The sequence below is a fragment of the Macrobrachium nipponense genome, chromosome 25 (genome assembly GCF_015104395.2).
Source record: "Macrobrachium nipponense isolate FS-2020 chromosome 25, ASM1510439v2, whole genome shotgun sequence".
In the NCBI taxonomy this organism is placed as follows: domain Eukaryota; kingdom Metazoa; phylum Arthropoda; class Malacostraca; order Decapoda; family Palaemonidae; genus Macrobrachium; species Macrobrachium nipponense.
The window spans coordinates 66,740,903-66,760,599 of NC_087214.1; the positions used below are offsets into that span (position 1 = coordinate 66,740,903).

Here is a 19,697-nt window from a genome sequence, read left to right on the forward strand (position 1 = left end):
AATGAGTGGAGATTAGTGGAAGTGAAAGCACAGTAAAGAAATTTGTGCAGGGATTTTGAAGGGGCCATTGACTTAATTGCATCTTCTTCCAAATCCCGTCAAAGGTTGAGAGAAAAATATCCGTGCGAATGCTTTGCAAATTTTAATACAGAATGCCTGTGCCGGAAAAAGCTGGCCTAATTTGCTTTGGAAAAACAATTTCAAAAAAACAGATATTCATAAATAGCTCGGACTCTGTAGTAAATGCTTGTGACGCCAGTTTTAGCAACCATAAATCAACCAATCGATCCTTTTGGTTTGATTTCAAAATAGTGAACTGGGTGTTGAGAGATCTTTTAAACAGTGTGTGTTAGGCTTGATATATTTCTGAGAGCCGTACATACGCAAGTCCTAATCACAGATTTCTGGATCGAATGCGTCACGCGAATCTGAAATGTGCAGCGTCGAGGAAACTGAAGAAAAACAAACGCCAGGAATATTAATGTTGCTTTCGTTTGTGGAAAGCTGCTTTCACATGTAGAAAGCGTATGTAGAGGTGAAAAGGAAACACGCGTAAGACTTTGCACTAAACTGTGCAGCAGATACATTTCAATATCACGATTTAATTGCAGTTCGCTGTTAGACTTATTTGAGATATTACTTAAAAAATAAAATGAACAATTAGGAGATTATTATAGGTCCTAAAGTGCAAAAATAAAAGCGACCTGATCCTTTCTGAACTAAAGGCTTTGCAAAAGGACCACTTGACCAAACAATGCTGGTGCGTCTGTTTTAGTTTAAGAAGCGGGTTCAGTCAGCGTCGATCTGAAAAGGGAAATGATCAGTATTGAATTAATGACGGTGTAAGCTTTCAGTGTATACTGATTCAATTCAAGAGATTCAACAAGAGGATGTATTGCTTCTACGATGCATTGGTTTAACAATGTATTGAATCAGCTCAACTGATTCAACATTGTGTTGATTCAGTGTATTCAAGAGATTCAAGAGGATGTATTGGTTCTAGGATGCATTGGTTTAACAATGTATTGATTCAGTTCAACTGATTCAGCAATGTACTGGTTCAATGCATTGACTCAGCTTAACTAATTTGGCAATGTATTCATTCAATACAACGATGCATTAATTCAATTCAGCTTATATAAAAACGTTCTGATATATGTATTGATTGAGCTCTAACAAATCAACAGTGAATTGATTCCTATGATGTATTGATTCAACAATGGACTGAATCAGTTCACACACAAAAAAAGAAAGCTATTTTGTTACATTTTTTTTGGTGACTTCAATGTCCTAGATGGTTTCAATGTCATATGTTGTTTCAATGTCCTGAATAGTTTCAATGTCCTATATTGGTTTCATGTCCCAATTAGTTTAATATCTTAATCGTTTTAATGTCTTAAATACCTTTAATATCCTAGATTGCGTTGATGTCCTGAATAGTTTTAAATGTCCTAAATCACTTCAATGTCTTAAATTGCTTTAATGTCCTGAATAGTTTTAAATGTCCTAAGTCACTTCAATGTCCTAAACAGTTTTAAATATCCTAAATTGCTTCAATGTCTTAAATCACTTTAATGTCCTAAATAGTTTTAAATGTCCTAAATAGTTTTAAATGTCCTAAATAGTTTTAATGTCCTAAATCGTTTTAATGTCCTAAATAGTTTTAAATGTCCTAAATAGTTTTTATGTCCTAAATCGTTTTAATGTCCTAAATAGTTTTAATGCCCTCAATAGTTTTAAATATCCAAAATCACTTCAATGTCCTAAATCATTTTAATGTCCTAAATTGTTGACACTCGAATAACTGCGAAAACAACTTACCAGATTTGGTGGAGGAGGAAAAAGGGAGGGGGAAGGGGGAGGTGAAGGGGGCTTTGGTTGATTTTTAGAGGGGGAGGGGAGGTGAAGGGGGCTTTGGTTGAGTTTTACTGGGAGGTGGAGGAGGGGGTGGGGGAGGGATGGCTTTGTCCTTGGCGTTTTTGGGACTCTTCCCTTCCTTGGCGTTTTTAGCTTTCTCCTTCATTTTCTGAAGGATCTCACCCTGCGTGGTCGAAAGGAAATGAGAGAGAGAGAGAGAGAATGTGTTAGTTGATTTTCATTAAAAATGACGGGGAAATACGGTTTAAGACTTGTTTAAAAAATGAAGGGAAAACAAGATTTAAAAATGTAGAGATAATATGGTTTAAGACTTGCTTTGTAAATTAAGGAAAATACGGTTAAAGACCTTCTTAAAAATGAATAGAAAATACGGTTTAAGACTCTTAAAAATGAATAGAAAATACGGTTTAAGACTCTTAAAAATGTAGAGATAATACGGTTTAAGACCTGCTTAAAAATGAATAGAAAATACGGTTTAAGACTCTTAAAAATGTAGAGATAATATGGTTTAAGACTTGCTCTGATTTTTAAGCAAAAATACGGTTTAAGACTCTTAAAAATGTAGAGATAATATGGTTTTAAAACTTGCTCTGAAAATTAATGAAAATAAGACTTAAGACTTGCTTTAAAAATGAAATGAAAATACGGGCCAAGACTTGTTTGATAATGAAAGAAAATGCGGTTTAAGACTTGCTTTGAAAATGAAATGAAAATACGGTCCAAGTCTCGTTTGAAAATGAAATGAAAATACGGTTTAAGACTTATAAATTTGTAGAGGAAATATGGTTTAAGACTTACTTTGAAAATGAAATTAAAACAGGGTTGAAGATTGTTTTGGAAATGAAGTGAAATTACTACAGTTTAAGACTTGTTTTGATAATGGAATGAAAATGCGGTTTAAGACTTTTAAAAATGCATTCAAATACGACCCAAGACTTGCTTTAAAAATGAAATGACAATACGATCCAAGACTTGTTTGAAAGTGGAATGAAAATACGGTTTAACACTTGAAAATGAAGAGAAAATACATTTTAAGACTTACTTTGAAAATGAAGTGAAAATTCGGTTTAAGACTTCCACTTGAATGATTAAAAACTTATATAAATATATAAATATTACTTTAAAAAAAAAAAAAACTCGGGGCCTCATTTTTCAACCCAACCGGGGGGCGAAAGAGCCAGAGAAGATGGACAACAGCCAGTTAGACTTACCCTTCTCTGATGCGTCCTCGTGAGGACCCTACGGAACTTCACCGACATGATTCCTATGCTGATGAAGACGACTACGCCCTGGGAAGGAGAATGATCGTGAGATTATGGCGTTTGTATGAAGTGATGGCAAAAGAATTCTAGTGGAGTAAACACATCATAGTTACCCATCTAAGAGATTGCTTACGTTTTCTTTGTTGATAACATTTAAGAAAACGTATTTTATTTAATGATGTACTATTGCTTTATTGCGATGATAGGGGATTAAATGGAATTTAAAATTTATTTAGGCCGAAGGCCAACCGCTGTGATCCATGGGTTCATTCAGGTCTGAGATGGAAAAGTATAACAGGAGTTAAACATCGCAGTGGCACAATGAAACAAATAAGATGGTGGAAAGTGAGATGGAGGAAAGAGGAAATGAACGGAGGTACAGTGAAAGGAATGAGAGAGGTTGCAGCTAGGGGCCGAAGGGACGCTGCAAATAACCTTAAGTAACGCCTACACAAGGCCAATACAGTCCTATATTGGCCTTGCACCTAGAGTGCACCGCATGAGGTGAAATGACGGTAATACCTCTCTACGGGGCATTATAAACAGCAGAAAACACTTTTAACACTTTGCGTGGGAACAGTAACTTACCATGAGGCTATTCAGTATCTGGAAGACTGGATACATTCCGCTGTATCCATCTCCTATTTTGATGTAGGAAATCGCCGCTATTATCCAGGTGATGGCGAAGTAGATTATGATGGCGGTGCTTCCAGAGATAAACGAGCTGTAGTCAGTCTGGATGACCTTATTTCTGGAAAGGAAGGAGTTCCGGACGTTACAAAACTGTTATTTCTGGAAATGTAAAGAGTGCTGGACATTACAGGACTTATTTTTGGGAATGAAAATGAGTACGGGAGATGATATGACTTATTTCCGGATATGGAAAGAGTACAGGACTTATTTATGGAAAGGAAAATGAGTATTGGACATGATATGACTTATTTTTGGATATGGAAAGATCACAGGACTTATTTATGGAAAGGAAAATGAGTATAGGACATGACAGGACTTATTTCCGGATATGGAAAGGGTACAGGACTTATTTATGGAAAGGAAAATGAATATTAGACATGATATGACTTATTTTTGGATATGGAAAGAGCACAGTATCTATGGGTGTTCCCTCTGGACGAACTATACCCGAGAGACAATGAGACGCATCACTGTTGTGCACAATGACATTCTGAGACGCCTCACAAACACTCCCCGCCACACAGATGTTCATAGAAAACCACCTGGACAATTTAAAAATCATTGTTAGGTGAACAATGTCCAGTCTGGTAACCCGAGTGAGAAACAGCAGCAACTCGCTCATACAAAGCATCCTAAGGAGTGAAGCAAGAAGAAGATCTAAATTGTGGGAAAGATGGGAAAATGAGGCCTTTGTCCCCTAAAGGACTTAATCTCTGTGTTGGCAAGATGTCATCTGCAGTTTTTGTCATTATTACATTTATTGCTGATATTTTAATTTTTCATTATTACTGTGATTACTATCAAGTTTAAAGTTTTTTTTTTTTACATTCAATTTTTGTATTTAGCCCTCTGGACCTGACTACTGTAACCACCTAAGGTCTCTAGTTGAAATTTAAGTTATATAATTTGTGCACTAACTGTTATTACTCTCAATGCATCTTTTTTTTCTCACCAATATTATTACTGTTATTACCAGTATTATGATTACTAGCTTTTATGCTACCTCAGCTATTTTGTGGATAAGTGCCGATTATTCATTTTCTTTTTCTTTTTTATCATGTCTCATGTATCTAGATTGTGCATGTTACTGTCTGTAATTTGTATATTCATTGTATATGGCCCTGAGCTGAAATAAAGCATATTATTATTATTATTATTATTATTATTATTATTATTATTATTATTATTATTATTATTAATTGTGTTATGAAGTGATGAGGTATAGGTATGACAGGACTTATTTCCGGATATGGAAAGAGTACAGGACTTATTTATTGAAAGGAAAATGAGTATTGGACATGACAGGACTTATTTTTGGATATGGAAAGAGCACAGGACTTATTTATGAAAAGGAAAATGAGTATAGAACATGACAGGACTTATTTATGGAAAGGAAAATGAGTATTGGACATGATATGACTTATTTTTGGATATGGAAAGAGCACAGGACTTATTTATGAAAAGGAAAATGAGTATAGGACATGACAGGACTTATTTATGGAAAGGAAAATGAGTATTGGACATGATATGACTTATTTTTGGATATGGGAAGAGCACAGGACTTAGTTATGGAAAGGAAAATGAGTATAGGACATGACAGGACTTATTTCCGGATATGGAAAGGGTACAGGACGTATGGAAATGAAAAGAGCGCAGGACATTACAGAACTTATCTCTGGAAAGAAAAATAATACATGACTGTACTTACAGGACTTATTTCTGGAAATGGAAAGAGTAAGTCATGGAAATTACAGGACTTATTTATGAAAAGGAAACAAGTAAAGGGAATTACAGGACTTATTTATGGAAATGAAAAGATTACAGGACATGCCAGGACTCATTTCTGGAAATGAAAAGAGTACAGGACCTTACAAGGCATTTTTTTTAGGCCTATAGGGCCTGCCAGAATGAATTCCTTAAATCAAAGGGAAAATGGGGTCATGGGATGAAAATAGACACAATCTAAACGGTATATATGTAAGATGATAATATGTAATACATATAATAGATACCAAGAAAGCAAAGTTAGCGAAAGAATTGGAGAAAGAGGAAAGAAAAGACTAAGGGAGATGGATGTAATATACAAATCTATTGTATCTCAAGAAAGCAATGAAGACGGGACTCGCAAAATACTGGAAACACTCACAGCTTTTTCGAATGGTTGACGTTGAAGAGCACGACGCAGCCGAAGAAGAGGGACACCCCCAGGCACACGGCCACGGGGAAGAAGAAGAGGATGAGCTTGTCGCCGTCGAACCACGCCACGAAACACCTCGGGTCCGTTCCAAGGTCGTGGATGAAGAAGGTGATGCTGATTCCTATGAGGACCATGGTCACCCCGAAGGATACCGCGGCGTAGGACTGCAGTCGTCCTGCTATTATGCCTGCAGTTTGGAAAGTAAAGAGAAAGATGTATTCCCAGGGTAGTTGTATCCCTTTGCTTTTAACCTTATTGAGAACTCTGCATGCAATGGCCTTTGCTTTAGGCCTACACTGTGGGAAAAAGGTGGAAAGATTTTCCCCCTTGTGGCTAGGCCTATAACGTGGGAAAATGAGGTAGAGGGACCGCTCTCTTTTAGGCTAGAGGGGTCCTCTCACCTTCTGCTTGGCAACTGGGTCTATTCTGTCCCATCTAGACACAAGGCTCTAGAAAATACCGAGCACAAGTCAAGATCTGGTAGGAGATGCTGAGTGAATGAACTTTATATTATTGTGATTTTAGTACTATTGACCATTAACTATAGGCCTAAATTTAAGTGCCATTAATCTACAAATACTTCATCCCCAATTCTAAAATCCTTGGAAGGTAAAATTTAGCCAAATATTCAACAATCAACTCACCCCTAGTGGTAGCTTTGAAGCCGGCGTGGCCCAGCATGGTGACCCACAGAGCTGACAGCACATAGAAACCCTGGATCAGGGTTCCGATTGCCGTGCAGTTGTGTCGGCCATGTTGGATGGATTCCGCGTCGCTGAGGAGCATTCCGATAGAGCCTCCTATGAGACACCCAGAGAGGAGTAGACCAGAGAGATGGAACTGGTCTTTGAGGTCACTGGTCGAGAGAAAAAATTTCAGTGATGTACCTCTTCAGGGAAAGGCTGAGCAGTTCACGTGATTACAGATATTCTTACGGAGTTGTGTAACACTGACAGCAAGTCAGTTCAGTGTTAGTCTGTATAAAAATTAGGCCACATTGAAGGAAAATGTATCCATAATACCTCTGAAAGAAAACTTTGGAAAAAGACACTGAAATAAAAATAATATAAAAAGAAATGGAGGTTTATTGATAAATATGACACTAAAGGGAATGATGACTGAAAGAGGATACAAGAAATTCATGAATAACTCAGCAGAAAATATAGAAAGAAGAGAAAAGGGGAAGCAAAGAAAGGGAAAAGTGAAAGGAAGATCACAACATCCCAGGAACACAGAGGCAGGAAGAGAATGCCCGAATTCTACACTTACCCGGAGAACACAACGACGAGAATGTAGAACAGGAGGAGGATATCCGAGATGATGTACAGGAAGATCTTGATGCCTTTTAACCAGCCTGGCTCGTATGGTGGAATCTGTGGATTAATATTACTATTACTTATAGTCAGCTTTATATCAGTCTTAGTTGAAGGGTTAAAAATCTTTGTGCCGGTTGAACCAAGGGCAGAATTATATATGCATGATATATATGAAGAATAACAGGACCTCATTTCAAAAGGATGGTTTCTTGCAAGTGATTTTATAATAAAAATTTGCAAATCGTTCAAGGACTAACTGTCCCCATCATCCGGTAGCACTCATTCTTGCGAGTAAAATATCTAGAAACCATCTTGTTTAAATGAGGTCTTGTTAGTCATAATTATACACACACACACACACACACACACACACACACACACACACACACACATATATATATATATATATATATATATATATATATATATATATATATTGTTACTTACCTTTTCCTCCGTGAGTTCAGCCATGATGGCGAAGGAGCCGAACGTCTTGCAGGAGCACTTGGTGTAAAACTGCGTCGTCTGCAGCAGGAGGCAGCCGCTGCCATCCCAGGCTCCCTTCTCCCCAATCTTTGAGTTCCACCAGACACAGTGTCTCTCGTATATCTGGTGGATAAGGTTGGAAAGTCAGTGCAGAAGTCTGGTAGATAACTTTAATAAGGTTAATATGTCAGTACACAGTCTAGTGAATAAGGTTGATAAGTCAGTGTTTAATTCTGGTAACTAAGGTCGACGAGTCGGTGCGTAAGTCTAGTGAATAAGTCAGGTAAATAAGAGTAATGATGCCATATGGATATCTGGTAAATGAGACCAATAAGTCAGTACATATTATGACACCTGCCAAAACAGATTCTGAAACGTGCCATTTGATGGGCCCTAGAGACCCTACAGGAATGGGACACCGTCCCAGAGTCCTACTACCAGACTTACGTCGGTGTTCAGCTCGTCCTGGTGGAAGGTCGGGTGCCTGATGGTGAAGCTGAGTTCCTTGTGACCTCCGGTGAACTGGACCGGGTTGGCATTCAGCTTCTGTTGGTTTGGGTAGCAGCTGACCCCGTTGGGGGTCGTGGCTGAGTTCGATGGCGGATAGACATTCAAGTTGGTCCTGATGACGCGCGAGTCGAGTTTGTTTACCACTTTGTTGTTCAGGGTCCTGTTGGATATGGACAACGCTGACAATGCAATGGTAATAATAATAATAATAAAAGTAAAGAGGGCAGTGAGTTCCATAGCTTTAAGGACACAACACATCTGGATAAAACATGTACGCATTGTGGTTGACAGTTCCTGAGGTACGTACTCTCTCTTAATGTTTTCATGTTACTGTCGCTTCTATTGCTAATAATACTACTATCATCTTTGTTTCTACTACTACTATTATAAAAAAATCATGGTGGTTATTATTGAAGATAAAAACCTACAGCAATTTAGTTTGCAAGAATTTTTGGAATTCTCACAAAGAGTTTCAATATAGAGTTTTCAATAGTCAGATTTATTTTTTATATATTTATTCGTGGATTTATTTGTTTATTTATCCAATGACTCATTCATACATCTATCTATTTATTCCCACATGAATTTATTCATTTATATATTTATCTATATTTTATTTACTCATTTATTTACTAAATCATCTATCAAGTTCTCAACTTATTCCTAGATTTATTTATTCATTTATATGTATAAGTATATACTATATATACATATATATATTTTTTCTATTCACACATTTATTTACTTATTCATTTATCTGTCTTTTTATTCCCAAATTTAGTTATTCGTTTATCTATTCATTTATTATTTATTGATTTGTCAACCTGTTTGACTCACGTCGGACTGACGCGAGATGGCCCGACCTCGTCCATCGAATCGTACACAACAGTGGACACGCTGACGAGGTATCTGTCGCACTCGGAAATACCTCCGACGAGGGCCGTGGGAACTGAAGAGGAAAAGACGAAGACATAAACTCCCGACTCACAACGGGAACAACTCACGGCTTCCCAAGTGACAGGCCAAGGCAGTAACAACTGACCTACCTTCCTTCATAGGTCAGTCACTGGGGAGGCTGAGGTTCGTTTTCCGTTGAAAGTTGGACACTTTTTTTTGTGTGGAACGAGTGCTCGTATGTTCAGTATTGCCACTGTACACACACACACACACACACACACACACATATATATAGATATATATATATATATATATATATATATATATATATAAAACTTCATTATGTAAGTGAATACCACAGAAAAATTATAGGCAGAAAGGTAGTACAAAGTCCTTTCGCCTTTATTCAGGCATTGTTGACGTGCTTGGTATTGACCTTCTGCCTATCATTTTCCTGTGGTATTTGCTTATATATATATGTAATAGGAAGCGGAAAGAGAGACAGATCCGTACCAGTGACCTTCTCAAGGGGAGTATCCCAGTCGAGCCAGAAGTCCCTCATCTCAGCACTCTCACTGTACTTGGGACTGACGTAGGCATTCCCTCTCATCTGGTAATCGCTGAGTGACATCTTCTCCATTTTCACGACTGCAATGATTTAAAACAAAATATAAGAAAAGAAGAAAGTTAATTCAAGCTTCCCGAGAATGATGGTTTCAACTTCCGACCGCAGGCTCCACACTGCGTCAGTAACTGGTCATCGCCCTGGGGGGGATGCGAACACGCGACATCTGAAAGGCCCGCCACGGCATTAACTGCTGTACTAGCAGACCATCAAAGCAAAGAACTGTGTCCCTTTTTCCAAAATGAGGTCAGAAATGTCAAAACAATTTCGCAAAATTCTACATAAACATCTAATTTCAAGATGGAATTATGAAAAATGGTGAAAATTGGCCGATTTTGACAAATTTCAGCCGAATTTTGCAAAATATGACAGAAATGACCATAATTGTCAAAATTGTCCAAGGATTTGCCGATTTTGAGAAACTGCCAATTGAAGAATATTAATGTCTTAAATTAGATTTGAATTTTAATTGCTAGAGTAAAAGATAATTATGTAGCACATTTATATATATATATATATATATATATATATATATATATATATATATATATATATATATATTATTTTAAAATTTTGGGGATGCTTGGAAAGGACGCACTAAGGACAAGTGTCGAAAAACTATTTTTGAATCTGAATGAATTTTTTTCTGCAGATGGGTTGGAAAAGCATTAAAAAAAAGAATTAAATCAAGGTTGATGTCCCCGAAGATCATAAATTGAGGTTGATGATCCAAATATCCATTTTTATGTGGCACTGTCTACGTTACGAACTCTCCAAGATCCACCCGAGGACCACTTCATCCTTACGTATGTTGTCCGTAAACTTGACGAAACTCTGAGGCTCTGGGTTGTTTGGGTCCATCTTGAGTCTCTTCCCGAGGGCGTCTATGTACCTCTCGACGTCCTCCTTGACTCCAGGGGCCCCTCGGTGCCCGTCGTCCTCGATCTTGTGCCACCTCTCGGCGTTGGACTCGTTAAGGATTTTGCTGGCGGCTTTGATGATGTCCTGTGGGAATCGAGAAAGCATATTGTTTCGGTTTGTCATTCGTCAAGGAAATGCATCTTTGATCCTTTATTTTAGACATGATTCTTTAACAGCACTCCATAAATCTTCCATTTTAGCTGCAATTCTTTGACAGCACTCCATACAATCTTTTATTTTAGACACAAATCTTTGACAGCAAACCATAAATCTTTAATTTTAAATGCAACTCTTTGACAGCAAACCATAAATCTTTCATTTTAGACACGATTCTTTGACAGGACTCCATAAATCTTTCATTTTAGACACGATTCTTTGACAGCACTCCATAAATCTTTAATTTTAGACACGATTCTCTGACAGCACTCCATAAATCTTTCATTTTAGACACGATTCTTTGACAGCACTCCATAAATCTTTCAATTTAGATGCTACTCTTTGATATTTAAGCCAACTCCATTAAACTCTCTCCATTTTTGGGACACAAGTCTTTGACAGCACTCCATAAATCTTTCAATTTAGATGCAACTCTTTGTTAGCACTCCATAAATCTCTCATTTTAGACACAATTCTTTGACATCACTCCATAAATTTCTCATTCCAGACATCACCCAAAGACCTCATTCCCAGTAAACTCACCATGTAGATACCCAGCTCTCTCAAATTCAGGTCACTCTTGATGAGATCTGGATTGGCCAGCTTCTTCAGGGCATCCGCCATGCCCCTGAGTTTCAGGGAAAAAGAGTCCAAAGGGACTGCTGCAAAGGGACGAGGGAAAAACGAATAAGTTTCAGACTGGAAGGATGGATGTTTATGATTACTTTATTGGGTGGAGGTTGACAACTCAAGAGTGAACAAACTCGTTCAATAAGTAGGACTTGGATTTGCCCACTTTTTTTGTGTTTCATGAATCACTTGATACATGTGTAAGTTTCAATTGCTGCTTCTTTCCCCTCATCATGAAAAACTTCTTTGGAACAAGGCCACCAAATGCCTTCGTAAGGTAGGCTAAATAACAAGCCATCAATTTTGGCTATTCCATGAAGAGTAAGGGTTGGAGTGGTTGGACAGCAGATAAGAAAGGCTGCGGAAATGGAGGTAAAGTAAAAGGCTTGAAAGTGGGTGCAGCTAGGAGGGGGAGTCAGGGACACTGTAAATACTCTTTATTAATGCCTGAAGTGCTCCAAATGAGCAGGGTCATATCATTGGAAAATATAGACTAATCAAGAATCAGTTTCCTTTTTCAGAGAGATTGACCCTTACTTCCATTGGCGTCTCCAGGAAGAGTTGCGTTCGCAGGTTCCTGTGGGCCTTCATCCTCTGTGAGTGAGTCAGCCATGGTGTTGAACATAGTCATGGCGATCTGAGCTTGTACTGGGTCCTTCATGTTCGTTTTGGACAGCATATGGGCGAATTCCTCTGGTGCGAGGTTCTCTATGTTGCCCTCTGGAAAGAATAAGTGAACTTATAGGCTTAGCAATAAATGAATATATGTAGTACAATAGTTACTATGCCTCATGAGCACATAGATCATTCTGGTGCTGAGGAGATTGGGATGCAAATTCAAGAACAATACCCATTTTCAAGAACCACAGTCATGAAGAAGAAGTAGAAGAAGAAACAGAAAGAGAAATTCTGATCCCAGACGCTGTATGTAATTATTCCCCTCACCGTAGCCACCCATGAAGAAGATAGTCTGGTCGTCAGGAAGCCTCCGGTTCCAGTAGGCGTACTCGTCGAAATCGGCATCGTTGAAACCACGGTACATGGGGTTGTCGGCGTCCTTGTGGCATCCTATAAGCATCTCTGTAGGATTCAGGATGCCCTTAGCAGGAGCACTGGGCTTGCTGTAGTGTTCTTGGCCCACTTTGATTGCGTCAATGTAGAGCTGTGGGTAGGATGTTCAGGTGGGAGTGATAGTACAGTAGCAAATAAATGTCATCGAATAAGAGGTATGAGGGTAATGGCCACTGAAATACAGGAATAATAATAGCTAAAATAAAAAAAAATAATAAGAATAACAATATTTCCTACAAATAGAAGGAATAACAAACATTCTTCTTGAAAACAGGAACAACTGACCAGTGAGTCACTTTAGGCCCACGTCATATCCCCTCAGTGAGAGTTCACATCCCACGGAAGTAGTTTTATCTTTTCAAGAATAAAAATGGCAAAGAAATAATGCTAGTAATCATAAAAATAATAGCACCAGAAGAAGGGACAGTAACAGGGTAGAGAAACAAACCGCTAGTAAATGATTTTTAAAGAAATGACCGGAAAAATAGATAATACAGTTTCCTACCTCCAGCCCTCCTGTAGTGGTTTCAGAGTTCTGCCAGCGGATACCGATATTATTCCACTCATTGTTTCTGAAGGGCCCCAGTACTTCCAGCTTCCAATATTTGTCTCCGGTAGATACCAGGGCCACCAGTGCTAATCCCTGGTGGTAGATGGCCACTCCAGGGTGGCCAAATTCATCGCCGCCTAGGGAAAAATCAAACAGGCCCCGTGACGAATGCGTTTAAGGAAAAACTTTCTGTTTTCTATGTTAGGACTTGATAAAGAAAATGGGGGATTGGCCACTAATAATGCTTTCAAAAGTGGACATTTAAATTTCCTATCTTACAGTTCATTGAGCTGTTGGTTAACAGATTATTTCTCCATGGGAGCTCAGTCCCTGATTAAAACAGAGGGTTGCATGTGAATTTAGAAAATCCACTTCATAAATAAACTAAAAAGAAATTGTTAATAAAACTTTCAACACAGCCTATAGATCTGATGCGAGTGGCAGTGGGTCACAACGGGCCAGAGACCAAATGGAGTGAGTTCACAAATATTTTGAATGCAGATAAATCCAAGCAACGGATCACATTAGGGCTCAAGACAAAGCTGATATTTCCGCACAACAGAGTGAGTAAATACTACACTAGGGTATTTCCATGCTGTGGGTTACAATGAGATCTTAGTGAAATGAGTGCCTGGGTCACTATCAGATGCCACAAAAGTAAGTCATTTCCACCTGGTGGACCAGGATTTCAGCGAATGTGAGTGGGGCCTACCACGCGTAAGGGCGCACCTGTCGAGAGGATGTATCGCTTTGTGTCCTGGTGGTACTTGTACACGGTGTAGAAGACGTCGAAGCTGATGTTGACCCTCTCCCAGATGCTGATGCTGAAGCCTGCTTTGCACGTGCTTGGGTCCTGGGTGCAGTCGTCGCTTGTGGCGAAAGGACTTCTCTTCAGGCACTGCGAGGTGGGGAAGAGCGCAATGCCACTTTGTGATGACAGGTGATATAACAATATATATGTGATATATATGCAAAATTTTCACATTTTATTGATAAGATCATATATGCAACATTCTTTAGATGACAAAAGTAGCCTATTAAGGATGATTGGACTGAAGGATTTGAAGTATTCAACATTTTTGTCATTTGTAGAGATATTCATCCAGAATAACAAATAGGCAGAAGAAGAAGAAAGAAATGCAAAAGAAAAAAAAAACAAGAAGCCGAATTTTTTGTTTTTATCCTTTGTTGAGACATTCATTCAGAATAACAATAAGGCAGAAGAATAAGAAGAAGAAGAAGAAGAAGACGAAGAAAAAATCTGAAGAAAAGAACCAAGAAAAAAGCAAGAAGCAGAAGAAATAGAGAAGACGAGCAGAGGAAGAAGCCACCCCATAACCCCTTCCCAATCGGCCAAACTCTCAGCCGAAGCGCACCTGGCCCTTGTCACTCTTGAGGGTGACGGCATAGCCGAAGCCAAAGGGCCCGTCAGTGAGCATGAAATCAGGGGCGTTGGGATCGGCGTTCGTCATGAATTCCTGGAGGGAGGGGATGTGGTCGTCGTCGTGATTTCGTAGGCCTGGTCTGGAAGAAGAAGAAGAAGAATAGACAACGATAATAAGGGGTAGGCCTACAATCACTGATAGCCTGGCATCAAGGAAGTTTGATCTCCTTATACGTTTTGGATAGGCCTGCGTTCCCTTGGAACTTATACAAGGAACGATTTTGGTAGGCCTTTGTTCACTTGGAACATAATATAAAGATTTGGCTAGGCCTACGATCACTGATAGCCTGACATCAAGGGAAGTTTGATCTTATACGTTTAGGATAGACCTACGTTGTTCACTTGGAACTTAACATAAAGAAAGATTTGGGTAGGCCTACGATCACTGATAGCCTGACATCAATTAAGCTTCATCTTCTTATACGTTTTTGATAGTTCTACGTTGTTCACTTGGAACTTAACATAAAGAAAGATTTGGGTAGGCCTACGATCACTGATAGCCTGACATCAATTAAGCTTCATCTTCTTATACGTTTTTGATAGTCCTACGTTGTTCACTTAACATAAAGAAAGATTTGGGTAGGCCTACGATCACTGATAGCCTGACATCAAGGGAGTTTGATCTTATACGTTTTGGATAGGCCTACGTTCACTTAGAACTGAATATAAAGAAAGATTTGGGTAGGCCTACTTTAACTGAGATCCTAACATCAAGGAACCTCTATTTGTTCTTGAACATTTGGATAGGCCTACGTTCACTGGGAAGTTAATATCAAGAAAGTTTGGGTAGACCTATGTTTATTGATAACCTGATGTCAAAATATAGTTGTATTTTTACTTAAGCATTTTGAGTAGGCCTATGTTTACTGCAGACCTAATACCAAGACATGTTTGGGTAGGCCTACCAGTCATAGTAATGCTTCAGTTATCAGTTATGATATTAAGTTATAATAATCAGTCAGTTATCAATCCTAATAATTATTAAGTTATAATAATCGGTCAGTTATCAATCCTAATCTTTATCAAGTTATGATAATCAGGCAGTTATCAATCCTAATCATTATAAAGATATAATGATAAGTCAGTTATCAATCCTAATCATTATTAAGTTATAATAATCAGTCAGTTATCAATCCTAATGATTATTAAGTTATAATAATCAGTTAGTTATCAATCGTAATAATTATTAAGTTATAATAATCAGTTAGTTACCAATCCTAATAACTATTAAGTTATGATAATCAGGCAGTTATCAATCCTAATCATTATTAACTTATATAATAATCAGTCAGTTCTCCATCCTAATAATGATTAAGTCATGATAATCATGCAATCATCAATCCTAATCATTATAAAGTTATAATGATCAGTCAGTTATCAATCCTAATCATTATTAAGCTATAATAATCAGTCAGTTATCAACCCTAATTATCATTAATTTATAATAATCAGTTAGTTATCAATCCTAATAATTATTATGTTATAATAATCAGTCAGTTTTCAATCCTGATAATGATTAAGTTATGATAATCAGTCAGTTCTCAATCCTAATAATCATTATTAAGCTATAATAATCAGTCAGTAATCAATCCTAATCATTCTTAAGTTATAATGATCATACAGTTATCAGTTAAGATATTAAATTATAATAATCAGTCAGTTATCAATCCTAATCATTATTAAGTTATAATAATCAGTTATAATAATTAGCCAGTTATCAATCCTAATCATTATTAAGTTATATAATAATCAGTCAGTTATCAACCCTGATAATTATTAAGTTATGATAATCAGTCAGTTCTCAATCCTAATAATTATTAAGTTATGATAATCATACAATTATCAATCCTAATCATAATTAAGTTATAATAGTCAGTCAGTTATCAATCCTAATCATTACTAGGTTATAATAATCATACAGTTATCAATCCTAATCATTATTAAGTTATTACTAAATAATCCAGTTCAGTGTATCAATCCTAATCACTTATTAAGTTAAAATAATCAGTCAGTTATCGATCCTAATGTATAAATAAAGTTATAATAATCATACAGTTATCAATCCTAATCATTATTAAGTTATACAATAATCAGTTAGTTATCAATCCTAATCATTATTAAGTTAAAATAATCAGTCAGTTATCGATCCTAATAAATATAAAGTTATAATAATCAGTCAGTTATGGAACCTAATAAATATAAAGTTAGAATAATCAGTCAGTTATGGAACCTAATAAATATAAAGTTATAATAATCAGTCAGTTATCAATCCTAATCATCATTAAGCTATAATGATCATACAGTTATCATTTATGATAAAAATTCAGTTATCAATTATGATAATTGTTCAGTTAATAATAAAGACTCATTCATAACAATTATTGAGTCACCACTCACAAAATAATCCAGAACAAAACTCACCCAACACATTGGCGTTCGGGGAACTCGGAGGCGGGGGCGGGGTCGTGGGCGGCACGGGCGCTTTGGGATCTGAGATTTATCGTTAGTATCGGGAGAGAAGAAGAAAGTTAGCAGACGACATGCAACAGAACAAATGAAGTCAACTTTGCGGTCTGATCATTGGTTGTTTTCTGTTCCATTCTACGCCATTCGCACTCAATCAGGACAAAAAAATCGTTCATTCAGTCATTAATCACTCGTTAACGTTTATACTTTACATCTCAAATTAAGAAAAAGAAAATAAAATAATGATTTTTCTCAAGTGGTTTGTCCGGGTGATCGAGTCATCATCTTCTTGAAGTTATACCAGTTGGCGACGAGTCTGGATTTTATCATCAAATGATTTATGTGAGTTTTAGTCTCATAATTCCTCTAGAGGTATTTTTATTTACCCGCATATTTATTTATTTATTCATCAACTTGCTTATTTACTTCTTAATTAACCAATTTATTTATGTTAATTCGTACCACCTCAGACAAAACACTCGATAGAAACGTATCGCATCGTCCATTATTCCCGAAGGAACAATGTTTACATTTCTCATAACTAAACACAAAAATAAAGGAGCCATCCGGAGGATCTCTTCGTCCATGGAGTCCTACTGTTCTTCATGCTTTCCTTCCCTCGAGGGATCCTTGAAGACTGTCCTGGAACATGGAAAGAAACCGGCAGAAAGGGGAACATGGAATATTGATTAATATTTTTGATAATCGCCATTTTTATTTAGCCATTTAAAAGATGAAGCATAAGAACAGTTTTAGGTGTTGTCTCTTACCTATAACAGGCGTTCACTCTGCAGTCTGGGCTTGATGTTGAGAGAGAGAGAGAGAGAGAGAGAGAGAGAGAGAGAGAGAGAGAATTAGATGACTGCTAGGAGAGAGAGTGAAAGACTTTCTTAAAAACAAAGAAACAAATTCAGAGAAAGAGACATGGAGAGAAGCAGCTATAAAACTAGACGTATGGAGAGGTAAATGGATAGATAGAAAGATAGGTAGAGAGAGAGAGAGAGAGAGAGAGAGAGAGAGAGAGAGAGAGAGAGAGCATCTGTATCAGGGGGTGGGGGTGTCTGCGTGGAAGAAGGTGGGGAGGCCCAACCAGTCAAGGCCTCCCAAGTGTCTGTGCTGGCAGAAGAAGAAGAACACTGTAATTGGGAACAGAATCCGAAACGGGAAGACTGGTTTTGTCCCTTCACGGACTCTTCAACACGACATGTTTGTCCCCAACGGTAGTATCTCAACAGGCGGCTGGTGCCAGGACCAGCCTACTACCTATATATAGGACAATAAAGTGGCTTTTATCATCACGGGAATATTAAACCAGAGGAAGAGAATAAAAGTCATAGACGGGCTTCGTTCACAGAGCTCGTGAATACAGGAAAAAACAAAGCCTGAAAGGTGTATATGAGATGAGATAATCCAAGAAATCCACCGAGATATGATTACTGATATAGATGTTTTATTGGAGAATATAGGAAAGGGTATATCTAATGCATTTCAGGTGAGATATTATGAGAAATCTACCGGGATAATGAGATATGGTACTAAATATGGTGGAAGCTCCACTAGACACCGCGGTTAGTAGTATTAACCCTTCTAGGACTAAAGTAAAAACAAACAAAAGATGGTAAATTTCCCATTATCTCGGTGAATTCTCAAAGTATCTCACCTTGACTGCATTATATACACCTTTTTTCTATATTCTCCAGTCAAATTATATCTATAAACGATATCCTTGTGCACAAATATGACAACCTTTGTTGGTTTGAATTCACTATTGTTACATCAACCTTCTGCTTGTAGTGGAATATTAAGGGCTGTAAAAAGTACGGGAATATCGGCTATAGTTGAGTTTTCTTAAGATAGGTTAGGAGAGGTGATATCTGTCCTTAGTTTTGACCCACAAAATTGTTTTGAGTCAAACCAGGTACTAGTGACCAGAAGATACAACTTGTTAAGGGTATAGATAGAGGTTTGGAGAAGTTAAGCTCTAGGTTAGGTTAGGTTAGGCAGACTTGAAGTGAAGAAATTCGCCATTTCTGAACCTCTAGTAAATGAATGGCATACAAACTATTGCCACATTTTTGAAAAGTTGAATAGGCCTACATAATTAAGATAATGGTTATAGTAACAGCATCCCACCACAAAAAAACAAACAAAAAACAAGTCTTGATTACTGTGATGATAATGACACCATTCCCCTTTCACAAATGAACCATGGAGAGTCTCTGAAATATATCACTTGCTTTTTGTATTTTGGCGTTTTATGGGCTCTTTTTTTTTTTTTTATCAGATGATGGAATTCTGTTGTAACAGAACATTTTTACCAGTCATATATAGCTATATATAGACTTACACACACGAATCACAACACTTGACAAACATATTTGTATAGATCAACACGAGGACATGAAACGAAATGCTGCTAAAACAGAATTTTATTTCTTTCAATAATTGACTCTGATGTGAACTGTTTTCTGTAATTCTTTTCACCAGATCAAACATAATACGCCAAGTGTAAGTGTTTGTGCGATAGTGATATATAATATATATATATATATATATATATAGATATATATTTACATATATATATATATATATTTA

The 19,697-nt window shown here is 37.3% G+C and overlaps 1 protein-coding gene across 1 annotated transcript; it reads right to left on the minus strand.

The window, feature by feature from the left end:
* Positions 1-127: 127 nt before the first annotated feature.
* LOC135199488 (uncharacterized) lies at positions 128-18,389 on the minus strand. Its single transcript, XM_064227577.1, has 19 exons — positions 17,058-18,389; positions 14,569-14,716; positions 13,922-14,090; positions 13,148-13,329; positions 12,517-12,733; positions 12,109-12,291; positions 11,485-11,603; positions 10,671-10,869; positions 9,753-9,887; positions 9,180-9,291; positions 8,280-8,502; positions 7,794-7,955; positions 7,300-7,403; positions 6,675-6,886; positions 5,980-6,217; positions 3,729-3,891; positions 3,090-3,167; positions 1,822-2,041; positions 128-804 (listed from the first exon to the last, which is right to left on the minus strand). Exons 2-18 carry the CDS (start codon positions 14,662-14,664, stop codon positions 1,886-1,888), a joined length of 2,748 nt encoding a protein of 915 aa, XP_064083647.1. The 5' UTR covers positions 14,665-14,716; positions 17,058-18,389; the 3' UTR covers positions 128-804; positions 1,822-1,885.
* Between the last annotated feature and the right edge of the window lie 1,308 nt (positions 18,390-19,697).

Excerpts from the sequence above, each read along its gene's own strand:
- LOC135199488 (XM_064227577.1), bottom strand. The coding sequence starts at position 14,664 with ATGACGAACGCCGATCCCAACGCCCCTGATTTCATGCTCACTGACGGG. Across the intron at positions 7,956-8,279 it reads AGGACGAGCTGAACACCGAC|ATATACGAGAGACACTGTGT; the intron begins GTAAGTCTGGTA and ends CTTATCCACCAG. Across the intron at positions 6,218-6,674 it reads CTTCAAAGCTACCACTAGGG|GCATAATAGCAGGACGACTG; the intron begins GTGAGTTGATTG and ends TCCAAACTGCAG.